Source organism: Myxine glutinosa, chromosome 6 (assembly GCF_964187855.1).
Source record: "Myxine glutinosa chromosome 6, kmMyxGlut1.1, whole genome shotgun sequence".
Lineage (NCBI taxonomy): Eukaryota > Metazoa > Chordata > Myxini > Myxiniformes > Myxinidae > Myxine > Myxine glutinosa.
In genome coordinates, this window is record NC_136266.1 from 81,015,046 (window position 1) to 81,032,096 (window position 17,051).

General features: G+C 41.9%; 1 protein-coding gene across 23 annotated transcripts in view; it reads right to left on the reverse strand.

The window, feature by feature from the left end:
• RAP1GAP (RAP1 GTPase activating protein) overlaps positions 1 to 17,051 on the reverse strand; it is a 572,300-nt gene that overhangs the window by 306,044 nt on the left and 249,205 nt on the right. For 9 of the 23 annotated variants that reach the window (XM_078780052.1, XM_078780046.1, XM_068120452.2 and 6 more), the window contains one exon: positions 15,563 to 15,598. Coding sequence is in view for 17 of the 23 variants with exons in the window: in XM_078780043.1 (XP_078636169.1) it covers positions 15,563 to 15,598 (36 nt within the window). In the remaining 6 variants the exon portion in view is untranslated. Of the gene's footprint in view, positions 1 to 15,562; positions 15,599 to 15,858; positions 16,236 to 17,051 lie in introns of those variants that run through there. The other 14 variants (XM_078780044.1, XM_078780042.1, XM_068120451.2 and 11 more) reach the window with 8 other exon arrangements.

Here is a 17,051-nt window from a genome sequence, read left to right on the forward strand (position 1 = left end):
TTGATGATTTGGGGTGTGAGTTTTACTTTTGGTTGTTAAAAGAGTTTTTGCCTGCAAAGAAAGTTTTCACGATGTTCAAACTTTCTTTCTTGAGGGGGGGAAGTGTTATGGATTCATCACTTCCGTTGTTGTGGTTTTCATCCACTGTAAACATTTCTGATTCCATGTATTATTATTGTTGTCATTTAAAGGAAAGAGATATTTCTATTTTCAAAAGTTAAAAGTTAATGTTTTAAATAAAACCGGAACAGGATGACGAAGAGGAAGAAGAGGAAAAGAAGGGAGCGAGTGAGTCGGACAAGAAAGCCGAGCTGCTCTGAGTTCTGAAGCGAACGTTGTCGAACGGGAGTCACTAGCGAACTTTCGGGTTTCCCGGGAAAGGGATTCCTGCGACAGAGTTGTCATCGCTGTGACCGATCAACCTGCGTGTCAGGTTTTTGGCGGTGGATTCCGGAGAGAATTATCATCGGGCCGTTACGTGTCGAGAACGGGCCGTCGGCCATTTTGACTGGCGCGCTTGCGCGTCGAGCAAGGTTTTCCTTTGCTTCCCGTCGACCATTTTCACCGCAATCAGACGTGGATCTGGGGTGTGTGTGTGTGACGTGGCTTTTGAGTGGAAAGTCTGCGTGTCGCCGACTGTGAGCTGTGGAACGTCCATACACGAGGGTGTGATCTCTCAGTCGCCTGGAGGGCGCCTTTGGATTTCCCAGTCGCCTTGAGGATGCCTTTGCCCCGCTTTGGCAGCGGGACTGTTCTTGCCATCCGAACGGGATTCTGGTCTCGATTGGGCATCGTTCTGGCGATCGCTGGAGTGAATAATCTTTGTCTTGAAGCCGGGAATAAGAGACATTGGGGATGTTCTTGTTTCACTCACTTGGAGCACAGTGAGTTATATATTACAAAACTGATGGTACCATCATAGGACATATTGATTGTACTTTTGAATACTATTATTGTTGTACTGTTATTCTTGTGTGATCTTAATACAATATTTGTTTGTGAGTAACAATTGGGTTGGCTTCTCCATTGATCTTTGGCATACAGAATAACACATTTTTTTGCCGTGACTCCTCTCGGGGCTCGGAGGTACACCGTGACCAGGGGGTTGGAGAGGAGCACGTAACACGAGTCACACTCACCACACTGTCTACAAACTCCTCAGAAAACAGGACACTAACACCATTCACGCCCTCCGGGCACCCTTGCCACACAAACTTGTATGTCTGTCCCTGCCTACCCTTCACCATTCTCACACCACTTCCCTTCCATCTCGTCTCCTGCACACAACATCTGTCCACTCTTCTTCTGACCAATACTTCCACCACTTCTCCTGATCTCCCTGTCATTGTCCCTACATTCCATGTTCCAAAACTCAGAAACCGATCTCCACGTGGGGCATCAGACGTTTCGTCGTCATAAATGGAGTGATTTCCACCCTTGCTTCGATCGGGTTCCCCATCTTGACTTTTGACGAGAGGGAGTGGGGTCCCCCACGGGGTACTTCGGGCTGTAGCCTGCCCATATGTAGTTGTAATTGTCATGGTTCTCTTTTTGAGGCAATGCTTTATGGCCGGATGCCCTTCCTGACGCCAACCCTTTTAGTCACCTCTTACGACACGCAGGGATACGGTGTACCTATTCTAAACCGGGGTACACACCGGTAACTGGGGTACACACCGGTTGCTTTTATATCGGAGCGACTTCGTGAAAACAGTACTTCAACGTTTATGTCATTAATGAGGGTATACCATGACAAAAAAATGGCTGGTCGAATTGTGCAGCATGACTACATTTTGAAACATTTTCCAAAACAGCATGGAGAATCCTAACAGAAATAAATATGTTAAATAACATCATTAGTTTGGAACCTGCGTGTGTGTGTGTGTGTGTGTGTATGTCTGTGTGTGTGTGTGTGTGTGTATGTCTGTGTGTGTGTGTGTGTGTGTATGTCTGTGTGCGTATGTGTGTGTGTGTGTGTGTGTGTCTGTGTCTGTGTGTCTGTGTGTCTGTGTGTATTTGTGTCTGTGTCTGTGTCTATGTGCCTGTGTGTGTCTGTGTCTGTGTGTGTGTATTTGTGTCTGTGTCTGTGTGTGTGTGTGTGTGTGTCTATTTGTGTGTGTATTTGTGATTGTATTTGTGTGTGTATTTGTGTGTCTGTGTTTATTTGTGTGTGTCTGTGTGTATTTGTGTGTGTCTGTGTGTATTTGTGTGTGTGTCTGTGTATTTGTGTGTGTGTCTGTGTATTTGTGTGTGTGTGTCTGTGTATTTGTGTGTCTGTGTATTTGTGTGTGTGTCTGTGTATTTGTGTGTGTCTGTGTGTATTTGTGTGTTTCTGTGTGTATTTGTCTGTGTGTCTGTGTGTCTGCGTGTGTGTGTGTGTGTGTCTATGTATTTGTGTGTGTGTCTATGTATTTGTGTGTGTGTGTGTGTGTGTGTGTCTGTGTGTGTGTGTCTGTGTGTGTCTGTGTGTGTGTGTGTAAAATGCGTGAATGTTTAATGCAAACCTAAGCCACACTGGTGGATAATCACAATCACCGCCTGCCATTAAATGGGTGGACGGATAACATGCCGAAGGAGAACATGGGGAAATGAAATGACGTGTACACAGTGTTCCTTTGTCTGTGCTGTAAGATTTTCTACTCACTTTTGAAAGCACCATCTGGTGAGGATGCGCAGCTGCACTTTTGTGAGGCAATTTCATAAACCACAATATTGTTCATATTTTCAGATCAACAATCTCAGCTCCGACTAAGCAGTTCTAAGTAATTAATGTCACAACCTCATGACCAGATTCATTCCAAATGGCTATTGTAGCATAAAACTAAAAAAACATAATCATGTTTGGAAGTACATTTTTTAGTACAGGTAATGCTGTAATGGGAATCAGTTTGTTCCAAACTAATGATATAGCTGGAATTTTGCTCCCTATACCCACATATGCCATGACAAAAGGCCCTTCCATAATCCTGGATAAAATATATCTATAGGCTGAGGTACAAAGCAAACAAGAAAACAATACGAACCAAATAGAATAATGCTGATAAATTTAAGTATCTTCAATAAATTGTACACAAAATATAGGCTCATGGAGGAGTGAAGTGAAAGAGGGCACATGACCATGCACTGACCATGAGACAGTGGGCCACAGGTCATGCATCAATCAACAGAGGGATGAAACTCAGAAACCTGCAAGTTTGGTTGGATTAAGTGGGGTTAATGAGTGAAGAAAATACCATCGGGTAAGGATAGCGCATGGCATAAGATGGTGGTGGTTTGACAGCATGCAACCCTGGAGGGAAGATCGGATTGAGTCTCTTCTCCAGAGGGTGGTTCCACAAATGGTAGACAAGAATAAAAGAATGGAAGTGGGTGGTCAGTCTAGATTTGGAGAGTTGTTGGGAGACTAGATGGTATTCATGGAATATTTATCCCATGCAGTCGATCTGGTGCAAGCAAACTCTTCTGTTTTTAAAGTTGTTTTTTTTTTCAATCCAATATGGCTGCCAGACCACGTGACCAATGACTTCATGAGTTTATATTCTCTAATATAATTGTTGCATAGACCACGCTCAATAAATTTCAAACTGATCAGACTGAGCGTTGCAATTGTCGAATTAGGACATCATAATGAGGGCACCAATGATGTCATCGTTGACAATACTCATTCCGAATGCGGAATTATTTACAATGAGCCATGTTCCATTCTTTTCCATGTGGCAGCCTCGGAAATATAGAGGTCCAAAATGTTTCGGTTTTTCCAAGATGGCGCCCATACCACGTGACCTATGATGTCATAATTATCACTAATGACGTCTACATGAGTAAACGCATACTATGCTATGGTTTACCTTTAGTTTAACTATGGAAATTAATATTCAAGAAAATGGATATTTAAAATGCTGACACGGACGTACTCCACCAATTTCAAAGACTGTGTGAATGAGTAGTTCGGATTCTGATTTTTCAAGGAATTACTTGGAAGGATGGAGATTGCCCAGACTGTGGCGGTTTTAGATGCTGGCGTTGCTACGTAGCCGGCCCTGGAGAGGTCATAGACGATGGTGATGCCAAAATGGTCAAGGAACTGAGCCTCTTCCAATGGCTGATTGTGTAAGTCGACAGGTGGCTTTGTTTGACGATTTTTCCAGAGTGATTAGTACATGGTGTTATGTAGAATTATTATATGTAAGTGCAAAATTTGCTACACTAGTGGAACCAATGTTTTTTTGCATCTATATACCCTTGGCAACAAGACCTGAGTGGGTTCCATTTTTTTCAATGGCGTCTTCGTCCCTAACCCCAAGCCAAGTAGAAGTCCACGCTATGAAAACTTTCAACTTGGTCAGTATCAAGATAAAGTTGTTAATGCAACACAGCAAGACTTTGCATGGCTACTTTCACGGTATTCACAGAGGCACCATGAAGAGACATCAGACGGTATACCAGTTTGGTCAGCATACAATTCTCGCGTGTGCACTCCAGAAGAGAACAAGACACCCAACCTTGATCAAGATCACACAATGCCTATCATTAAGGCACCAGCTCATGAGTGGACAACACTGGTGACGGTTCTTGAGAAGCTTTCGTACCTCAATAGTGTTGTGTGTCCAGAAAACACTGGAACGATCTTAGTTACATTTGACATGGATCTTTACAAGAAGGCCCTAAAGTTAGAATATCTTCATGACCAATATGCTGGGAAATGGATGGTATGCCCTGGTGTTTTCCACACTGTCTTGTGTGCACTAAGGTGCCTTGGGAGGACTGTTGAGCACAGCGGGCTTGATGAAGCTTGGAGCAAGGATCTGTACAGCACTGTGACAGTAAATCAGATACTCAATGGGAATCACCACAATCGTGCTGTTCAAGCGCATGAGCTCACATTAGAGGTATTCTTTGATCTCTGGCTTTCAGAATTTCTGAAAGAGAAGCCTGCAGTTGTAGAAGCTCTATCTGCCTGTATGGATAACTTGATAGAAGCAAACAAGAAAGAGGTAAGCATTCAGGAAGCCCATCAACAACTTCTAATGGAGATTGAACATCTAAACTTGGAAAAGCAGCTGAGTGATTTTGACAGGAGCCACAGTAAATTCCCAATGTATCAATGGGCACGAATGTACACGAGGCAGGTGTTGGCGCTGATTAACTTCACACGTTCACTGAAGCAGCCAGATTTCTTCCTGTACTTGGCGTCTCTAGAAAATTTGTGCATATACTTCTTCAGCTACAACCGACTAGATTATGCTCAAAACAAGTTGTTAGCCAAAGATATTTCTCAAAAAACGTCTGTTAACTGGATATAAGTGTTCTGGTGGAATTTCTGTACAAGGAATGACAAAAATGCCAGAAAAAATGGTTAATCAAAGTGTTTGATGTGAAAAGATACACACAAAATTGCAAAAAATGGCGGCCATTTTGAAAGTCAAAATGGCCGCCGAAGACGCCATTGAAAAAAATGGAACCAACTCAGGTCTTGTTGCCTAGGGTATAAGGATTCCAAAAAACATTGGTTCCACTAGTGTAGCAAATTTTGCACCACAATGACACAACACCATGTACTAGATTGGGTGAGACTAAGATTTGCCGGATTCAAAAGACATGATTCATTTATCAGGCCAGTGTCTAATCAATTCCACAACAACAGAAAATGATGCAGCTGCTGCCTGCTTATCAGCGGGATTGCATGCTGCATGACACAATGTGGAATCATCTGCAAAAAGGAAGGAAAGGTTTTTCCAGAGCATCGGAAAAGTCGTAATTGTAGAGGAGGTCGAAGACTAGGGCCAATTACTGCCTCGGGGCACCGCTGCCTCCATTGGGAGAGCAAAGGAGAGCATAATTAGATGGCCGTGCTAGAAGCTGGAAGCCTCTTGTTCTTGCTGGAAATATTATTTATTTATTTCCTCCAAACTTTGTCACTCCTATTTCTTGAAAACCGATAAATTGATAAATTTGAAACTTCACACAAATGTTTTAAGTCTTCGGATCGAGTGCTTATTCTACAAAGAACCTGATTGCTTGAAAAGCTTCGTGGCCATCTTGGATTTACAGGGTTTTTTTTAAATAAAGGAATTTCAAAGATCCTCTTTTCCAGCACCGCTGAACCAATCAACATGAGACGTTTACATCCTTTATCAATGGATTGGGTCGGTATGGGTAAGGGTAGGTTGGTACATGTGCGCGTATATGTAAATCATCAGCCTTCCCCAACATATAGAAATGCTTCATCATCAGAAATGCATTATCTTACAATATAGACTGACTTATGGCCACAATCTGAGATATGGGCACCCATGTTATGTGGCCAATTTGGCTTGTCTAATTAAAGGAGAGCACGAGAAAGTTTCCACAATCTGAGATATGGGCACCCATGTTATGTGGCCAATTTGGTTTGTCTAATTGAAGGAAAGCACGAGAAAGTTTCCACAATCTGAGATATGGGCACCCATGTTATGTGGCCAATTTGGTTTGTCTAATTGAAGGAAAGCACGAGAAAGTTTCCACAATCTGAGATATGGGCACCAATGTTATGTGGCCAATTTGGCTTGTCTAATTGAAGGAAAGCACGAGAAAGTTTCCACAATCTGAGATATGGGCACCCATGTTATGTGGCCAATTTGGCTTGTCTAATTGAAGGAAAGCCCGAGAAAGTTTCCACAATCTGAGATATGGGCACCCATGTTATGTGGCCAATTTGGCTTGTCTAATTAAAGGAAAGCACGAGAAAGTTTCCACAATCTGAGATATGGGCACCCATGTTATGTGGCCAATTTGGCTTGTCTAATTGAAGGAAAGCACGAGAAAGTTTCCACAATCTGAGATATGGGCACCCATGTTATGTGGCCAATTTGGCTTGTCTAATTAAAGGAAAGCACGAGAAAGTTTCCACAATCTGAGATATGGGCACCCATGTTATGTGGCCAATTTGGCTTGTCTAATTAAAGGAAAGCACGAGAAAGTTTCCACAATCTGAGATATGGGCACCCATGTTATGTGGCCAATTTGGCTTGTCTAATTGAAGGAAAGCACGAGAAAGTTTCCACAATCTGAGATATGGGCACCCATGTTATGTGGCCAATTTGGCTTGTCTAATTGAAGGAAAGCCCGAGAAAGTTTCCACAATCTGAGATATGGGCACCCATGTTATGTGGCCAATTTGGCTTGTCTAATTGAAGGAAAGCCCGAGAAAGTTTCCACAATCTGAGATATGGGCACCCATGTTATGTGGCCAATTTGGCTTGTCTAATTGAAGGAAAGCCCGAGAAAGTTTCCACAATCTGAGATATGGGCACCCATGTTATGTGGCCAATTTGGCTTGTCTAATTAAAGGAAAGCACGAGAAAGTTTCCACAATCTGAGATATGGGCACCCATGTTATGTGGCCAATTTGGCTTGTCTAATTGAAGGAAAGCCCGAGAAAGTTTCCACAATCTGAGATATGGGCACCCATGTTATGTGGCCAATTTGGCTTGTCTAATTAAAGGAAAGCACGAGAAAGTTTCCACAATCTCAGATATGGGCACCCATGTTATGTGGCCAATTTGGCTTGTCTAATTGAAGGAAAGCACGAGAAAGTTTCCACAATCTGAGATATGGGCACCCATGTTATGTGGCCAATTTGGCTTGTCTAATTAAAGGAAAGCACGAGAAAGTTTCCACAATCTGAGATATGGGCACCCATGTTATGTGGCCAATTTGGCTTGTCTAATTAAAGGAAAGCACGAGAAAGTTTCCACAATCTGAGGTATGGGCACCCATGTTATGTGGCCAATTTGGCTTGTCTAATTGAAGGAAAGCCCGAGAAAGTTTCCACAATCTGAGATATGGGCACCCATGTTATGTGGCCAAATTGGCTTGTCTAATTAAAGGAAAGCACGAGAAAGTTTGCACAATCTCAGATATGGGCACCCATGTTATGTGGCCAATTTGGCTTGTCTAATTGAAGGAAAGCACGAGAAAGTTTCCACAATCTGAGATATGGGCACCCATGTTATGTGGCCAATTTGGCTTGTCTAATTAAAGGAAAGCACGAGAAAGTTTCCACAATCTGAGATATGGGCACCCATGTTATGTGGCCAATTTGGCTTGTCTAATTAAAGGAAAGCACGAGAAAGTTTCCACAATCTGAGGTATGGGCACCCATGTTATGTGGCCAATTTGGCTTGTCTAATTAAAGGAAAGCACGAGAAAGTTTCCACAATCTGAGATATGGGCACCCATGTTATGTGGCCAATTTGGCTTGTCTAATTGAAGGAAAGCACGAGAAAGTTTCCACAATCTGAGATATGGGCACCCATGTTATGTGGCCAATTTGGCTTGTCTAATTAAAGGAAAGCACGAGAAAGTTTCCACAATCTGAGATATGGGCACCCATGTTATGTGGCCAATTTGGCTTGTCTAATTAAAGGAAAGCACGAGAAAGTTTCCACAATCTGAGATATGGGCACCCATGTTATGTGGCCAATTTGGCTTGTCTAATTGAAGGAAAGCCCGAGAAAGTTTCCACAATCTGAGATATGGGCACCCATGTTATGTGGCCAATTTGGCTTGTCTAATTAAAGGAAAGCACGAGAAAGTTTCCACAATCTGAGATATGGGCACCCATGTTATGTGGCCAATTTGGCTTGTCTAATTGAAGGAAAGCACGAGAAAGTTTCCACAATCTGAGATATGGGCACCCATGTTATGTGGCCAATTTGGCTTGTCTAATTAAAGGAAAGCACGAGAAAGTTTCCACAATCTGAGATATGGGCACCCATGTTATGTGGCCAATTTGGCTTGTCTAATTAAAGGAAAGCACGAGAAAGTTTCCACAATCTGAGATATGGGCACCCATGTTATGTGGCCAATTTGGCTTGTCTAATTGAAGGAAAGCACGAGAAAGTTTCCACAATCTGAGATATGGGCACCCATGTTATGTGGCCAATTTGGCTTGTCTAATTGAAGGAAAGCCCGAGAAAGTTTCCACAATCTGAGATATGGGCACCCATGTTATGTGGCCAATTTGGCTTGTCTAATTGAAGGAAAGCCCGAGAAAGTTTCCACAATCTGAGATATGGGCACCCATGTTATGTGGCCAATTTGGCTTGTCTAATTGAAGGAAAGCCCGAGAAAGTTTCCACAATCTGAGATATGGGCACCCATGTTATGTGGCCAATTTGGCTTGTCTAATTAAAGGAAAGCACGAGAAAGTTTCCACAATCTGAGATATGGGCACCCATGTTATGTGGCCAATTTGGCTTGTCTAATTGAAGGAAAGCCCGAGAAAGTTTCCACAATCTGAGATATGGGCACCCATGTTATGTGGCCAATTTGGCTTGTCTAATTAAAGGAAAGCACGAGAAAGTTTCCACAATCTCAGATATGGGCACCCATGTTATGTGGCCAATTTGGCTTGTCTAATTGAAGGAAAGCACGAGAAAGTTTCCACAATCTGAGATATGGGCACCCATGTTATGTGGCCAATTTGGCTTGTCTAATTGAAGGAAAGCCCGAGAAAGTTTCCACAATCTGAGATATGGGCACCCATGTTATGTGGCCAATTTGGCTTGTCTAATTAAAGGAAAGCACGAGAAAGTTTCCACAATCTGAGGTATGGGCACCCATGTTATGTGGCCAAATTGGCTTGTCTAATTAATGGAAAGCCCGAGAAAGTTTCCACAATCTGAGATATGGGCACCCATGTTATGTGGCCAATTTGGCTTGTCTAATTAAAGGAAAGCACGAGAAAGTTTCCACAATCTGAGATATGGGCACCCATGTTATGTGGCCAAATTGGCTTGTCTAATTAAAGGAAAGCCCGAGAAAGTTTCCACAATCTGAGATATGGGCACCCATGTTATGTGGCCAAATTGGCTTGTCTAATTAAAGGAAAGCACGAGAAAGTTTGCACAATCTCACAGTGTGGTGCAGAGGTAGTGAGTGCATTTACAAGGTGCACCATCCCTCAGATAATATTAAGCCGGGTGTCCCATGTGTTTGCATTTTCTGGTGGATATGAAAGATGTGAACAAAGAAGACGTGGAAAAAATGGATGTGAAAGATCCCATGGTGTCTTTTGACGAAGAGGAGGTGAGCCATCGCTGCCACCCTGGTTATATTTCAAATTGGAACCCTAACCAGCTCCATTTGAACATAAGGCCTGGCCGACCATCAACCGACACCACAAGAATGTTTAATTGGCTTCATTAAAGAGAAAATATTCGTATATCGGAGAGTCGTCATGTGGTCAAATTCTAAATTTCCTACCTCACTGACACGAAGGGAAAACACACACGCACGCACACACGCGCACACACGCACACACACACACACACTCACACACGCACACACGCGCACACACACACACACGCACGCACACACGCGCACACACGCGCACACACGCGCACACACGCACACACACGCACACACACACACACACGCACACACACACACACACACGCGCACACGCGCACACACACGCACACACACGCACACACACACACACACACACCCTACAAGTATAATTCTACATTAGCAGCACAGCTCGCTCCCAAAAATGATGTGACCTCCAGCTACCTGGAGTTGCACAGCAAATTAATGTTTGGTTGGATGAACTGCACCAGAACACAAATTTAATCCCAAGACGTACAAATTTGCCATATACTGGATAGACATCCCTCATCCTATAGAAGGAAAAGGTAGACTTATAAAAACCCTACAAAGTAGGCACAGAATTGCACAATGCAGAAAATTCAAGGGTGACCTTGGGATATATAAATGAGGAATACAATGAGCGTAAAGTTCAGCATTTGGTCTCTGAACAACATGAGATGGACGGGGGGGGGGGGGGGTGAGACTTCAGCTTGGTAGCAAAATGTGCAAATATGGACTTCAATAAAAACAAAGTCATAAACACAGTATTTGCAAGGAACTGCTGGACGGGCACTGTATCTGCAATGTGCCGATACAGGAAGATCGTTGCGCTCGCTGTTTCGACCCAAGCATCCAAAACATGTTTGCTGTATTGTTAATAAATACAAACTGAATGTTCATCAATGTCCAAACGGATTCCCGCATTGAGTTTTACAGACAGTCAGCGAATCGTATGTTCAAAGCTGGGATAATGATTGTGTAAAAGCTGAACTCGTATCTTTTCCATTGCACTATGTACAGCGCATTCAGAAAGTATTCAGACCCCTTCACTTTTTTCACATTTTGTTATGTTGCAGCCTTATGCTGAAATCGTTTAAATTAATTTTTTCCCTCATCAATCTTCACTCAATACCCCATAATGACAAAGAGAAAACAGGATTTTAGAAAGTTTTGCAAATTTATTAAAAATAAAAAAATTGAAATATCTCATTTACATAAGTATTCATACCCTTTGCTATGACACTTGGAATTTAGCTCAGGTGCCTCCCATTTCTCTTGATCATCTTTGAGATGTTTCTACACCTTGATTGGAGTCCACCTGTGGTAAATTCAATTGATTGGACATGATTTGGAAAGGCACACACCTGTCTATATAAGGTCTCACAGCTGACAATGCATATCAGAGCAAAAACCAATCCATGAGGTCGAAGGAACTGCCTGCAGAGCTCAGAGACAGGATTGTGTCGAGGCACAGATCTGGGGAAGCCTACAAAAAAAAATCTGCTGCATTGAAGGTTCCTAAGAGCACAGTGGCCTCCATAATTCCTAAATGGAAGAAGTTTGGAACAACCAGGACTCTTCCTAGAGCTGGCCACCTGCCCAAACTGAGCAATCGGGGGAGAAGGGCCTTGGTAATAGAGGTGACCAAGAACCCGATGGTCACTCTGGCTAAGCTCCAGAGATCCTGTGTGGAGATGGGAGAAACTTCCAGAAGGACAACCATCACCGCAACCCTCCACCGATCTGGGCTTTATGGCAGAGTGGCCAGACGGAAGCCAAACAGTTCAATCTTGGTTTCATCAGACCACAGAATCTTGTTTCTCACAGGCTGAGAGTCCTTTATAGTTAATTCCGCATTTGAAGTCACAAAACTAAAACATTGTATCTCATTGTTCGCTCAATAAAATCTTTCCCCAGAATGCTTTTTATGATCAATAAACATCAAATCTGTAGTTAAACTCATTTAAAATTGGAAACGTTTTTCGTTGTGGCTTAAAGGCTCATACCTGGAGCGATGTTTTGCCAAAAATAAAGCCTCTCCAAACACGCTTGCAACATATCCTCAATCGACCCTCTTTTAAAGGGCAAAACACAGTTTGAACCTCGCTTATGTTTCCTAAAAAAATAACGTTTTGCTGATGTTAAAATCCTTAACTAGAGGCCTTCTCCAAAACACAACTGCAAAGTTTCTGTGTTCCACAAATAAGTACGAGTTTGGGTTGGCCTGTATATGTTCCCATCAGAATCCCTGGCTCATGAAGTGAGGAACCCAGGTTAAAAATCCCATACACCATATACATATACTATATGGTGTATGGAATTCCATCATCGACTAATCATCATCATCCATCTCCATCATCTACTAATGTCCTTGTCATTCATAAAAAAAGGAAATCGACATCTACTAATATCTTTGTTCTGCATCCTATGTATGTACAAGCTTTATCATGAGCCTGAGATCAGTTAGACAAGGAAAAGCTATTTATTTCCAACCAGTTGGTCCCAATTTGCTTTGCTATCCGGCAATGACTCCGCTGACTTGCGGTAAACATTTCCTCTTTCTACCATTCAGCCTCAATCAAATGACATTTCTCATTACCTCCGAACCGAAGGTGGATGGAGGTTATGTTTTCACCCCTGTCTGTTTGTTTGTCTGCCTGTGTCTGTCTGTCTGTCTGTCTGTCTGTGTCTGTCTGTGTCTGTCTGTCTGTCTGTCTGTGAACAAGATATCTCAAAAAATGTGGATGGATTCGGACGAAATTTGATGAAGATGTTGAGTATGTGACAGAGACGAAACGAGAACGACACTCAGTAGACAGCATATACCTCCGCCTGGTGAACAGTTTACTTTTGTACCCACTGATAGGCCGGATCTGGATTCGGACCTGAACCAAAATCTAATCGGCTTGTTCTTGTCACCAAACCAACTCGTCCACCTAGTTTATTCATAACTCGTCCTTAACTTTTTTTAATATCATGTTATATATCGCTTTTCGCCAAATCTCTCAATGGTGAAGAATCACTTAAAAATTAAATAATTCTTGTAGCCGAATCCATATTCAGATCTTCACCAAAATCGAAAGGATTAGTCCTTTTCACACACAAAACCGGTCCACCAAGTTTCGTCCAAATCCGTCCACATCTTTTTGAGATATCCTGCTACATATCATTTTGGCCAGATCACTCAATGGTGAAGAATCACTTAAAAATTCTACTAGCCGAATGCGGATCGAGATCTTCTCCTAAATTGAATATATTCTTCCTTGTCACACACACAACCTGTCCAACAAGTTTCGTCCAAATCCATCCATAACTTTTTGAGATATCCTACTGTATGTTGGTTTTAGCCCTTATCTCCCCATGGTGAAGAATCACTTGAAAAAATAAATAATTATCATAATCGAATCCATGTTCAGATCTTCACCAAAATCGAATCGAATCGTCCTTGTCATACACACAACCGGTCAACTAAATTTTGTCCAAATCCGTCCACAACTTTTTGAGATATCCTGCTATGTATCGTTTTTGGCCCGATCTCCCAATTGTGAAGAATCACTTTAAAAATTCTAGTAACCGGATCCAAATCCGGATCTTCGCCAAAATCTAATCATTTTGTCCTTTTCAGATACGCTACATCTCTGCCAAATTTCGTCCGAATCCGTCCACAAACTTTTTGAGATATCTTGTTCACAAACGGATAAACGGACAAACCGACAGACAAACAGACAGGGGTGAAAACATAACCTCCATCCACCTTTGGCGGCGGAAGAAATGATTAGATTTTGGTGAAGATCCGGATCCAGATCTGAGAATATTTTAAGTGATTCTTCACCTTTGGGTGATTGGGCTAAAAACAATACATTGCAAAATATCTCAAACAGTTGTGGACGGATTTGGATGAAATTTTGTGGACAGGTTGGGTGTGTGGCAAGGATAAAGTGATTCGATTTTGGTGAACATTCGATTACGGATCCGGATCAGAGAATTTTTCAAGTGATTCTCACCAATGAGTGACAATTGTTCTAAAACCGATATATAGCACGATATCTCACAAAGTTGTGGACGGTTTCGAATGAAACTTTGTGGACCGGTTAGTTGTGCGAGAAAAAGAAATCGATTTGATTTTGGTGAATATGCGAATACGGATCCGGATACGAGAATTTTTTTTTTTGGAAGTGATTCTTCACCATTGAGTGACATAGCCAAAAGCGATATGTAGCATGATATTTCAAAAAGTTGTGGACGACTTATAACAAAACTTGGTGGATGACTTGGGTAAGTGATAAGAACAATCCGATGAGATTTTAGTTAATATCAGATCCAGATATGACCGATCAGTGATATACAAAACGTAAACTCTTCAGCCTGGCGGAACGCTCTACCGAGTGCCATTCTAGTTTGCATCGTATTGGTTTCCCTCAAAAAAAAACTCAAATACCCAGAGAAAGCAGACCATGGTCCATTCCCAAAATCTACTGTATGTATTTGAGGAAGAAGATTTGGTAATTAATGGTCCAGCAAGAGTGTGCATCTTGGAACCTTCAGCATGAAATGACATCACAGAAGCACGTTTCATTTTTATGATTGAAATTTCCATGCACAAATCACATGTTTTCACATTCGGAGATCAGGAGATTGGAACATTTGTTTGAACATGGATAATCAATTGATGAGATATAATTGTGAATTACATGGAAATATGATATGGACTTGCGAGTTTAAAATATCTATTTAATTTGTGGAAGAGCTTTTGGTGGTCGAGGGCGAACAGGGCAATCAATTACATTGTAATCCATAATCTAGTGCACAGCTAGATAAATAACAGTGTGTATTAGACAGCTTAAGAGGTAACCAGACAGATATCCATGTAAGATCAAAAGTTGAAATGTATACATTTTTATCTCCTGGGATACTATAAGGGATCCGGGTTTTATTACGTTCTGTTACTGGACTGGTGTTCAAATAAGAGTTCAACCATTGCAGTTTTTTACGTTCCATTTAACTGTGATAAACTGATGAATGAGCAAATCAACTTAGGTCCATCAAACATACTTTACATATGAAGAAAAGTTGAGGATGGGTGCAGACAAGAAAACCGGGATTGAGGGTAAATGAAGGGCCGGGCAAAGCTTAACAAATGGATCGCCCACAGTAATTATGGAAGTAAAATATATCACGAATGTACGATCATATTCCATTGAGAGAAAGTAAATAGAGAGCGCAATTTTAGTGTTTGGTTAATAACCACAGCCTCACACAATCCGATGGTCAACTGGCTTGGCTGGACCGTTTGATGGCCACCACTCCATATAATCCGATAGACATTCCACAGTGCACTGGGTGTTTGGTTCATCATGAGAAACGTGAAACAGAAAAGGAAAGTGAGAATAGAAACATCATTCATGACAACAATGCCACGAGGACATACCTCTCGCTGCCGATCCGAAAAAAGGTCTTGTCCGTCCTAAAAGATGTTTGAAACACCAAGTTGATGTGGGACAGGATATGAGGATGCAAGGAAAAGAAAGAAAGAGGAAACACAAATTAACATTCATCATTATCAAACAATGTTTTACTAATAAATGAGTTTACTTTAAAAATACAGTACTCTTGTGCATGAACATTAACATTAAACTATCCGTTCACAACTTCGACTTGTTCTCAATCCAGCAACATCTTTCTGATACTTTCCAATCAAGAGGTTATAGAAGAGGTAACATTCACCTCCCACTCCAAACCCACATTGAAGAAATCGAAGGCAGAGAAAAATTCACAACATCGCCATCCATCAGAAAGCTTGTGAAGGCTCCCATGATAGCAGGATTGTGCCGTATGATTTGCTGTAGCTGTACAAGAAACTACGCATGGCACAACGAGACACCAAGCACAGCAATGCGGAGTCGAGCTAAGGCGTGTTCTCAATGCTCGGGCGCAACCAACATAATGCGGCTCTATGGAAGCAGCAAATACCGCTTGCCCGCCCTGGGGTATCCATCTATGAACTTGACCAAATAGATTCCATGTAAAACGATTTGCCGAGCACCAAATGCCTTTACATGACGGTTAGAGGTCAAGGAAGAAGCCAAACATACTGTATACAGTCTTTGATAGCTAATGGAAGGGTTTGTCGACGGACCTGTTTTTCCAGTTGATCAAGGGCCACTGCATTTTTACTACATATATGGCATGTATGGAGACAGATTCTAAAAGGTGTGTACTCTCATTCCTTTTACTTATGCTGCTTCACAATATAATATTAAGGTGGAGGTTCAAAGGCCTCCGTGAATGTCAAAACGATGTTTAACGTTAAAGGAATTTTTACGATTACGTTCATCAATGTTCACCAAATTGATAGCAACCTTGGTGGTCGATTGTGTGTGGAAGGCAGGAAGACAGGAAAACTTTTCTTATACTTAAAATGTTTTCTCGTTTTTTTTTTTGTATACAAAGTCGAGGCTCATGGAACAACAAGTACACTGAATGGATCAGGGCCTAACAGGATGTGGAAGGAATAGCAGAGAGAGAGAGAGAGGGAAACACCAATAGCATAGTTGAAGGTCTAGCTTTAGATAGAGGGAGACTTGGACAAACAATGGGTGTGGGGAGGAATGGGAAGCAGGAAAGGTTTTTTTTAGAAGAGGAATTCGATTTGTTTTCATAAAATACTAAATGCTAAAAAAAAAAAGAAGATATATATATATTGTTATGTTTGCAGGGGGTAGGCAGTGATTACCTTAGAACCAGGTGGAATGTATAGATTAGTGTGCTCCGATTGTCGTGAAGAAGAAGAAGAACCACCTCATGTATTAATTAGGGACTTTGTATTAGACCGGACTATCAGGTTAACTTTGTATCTTCGTCCCCATTATGAGAAGTGGGGTATGTTAATTAGCTCAGGCATTATGGCTAATTATCCC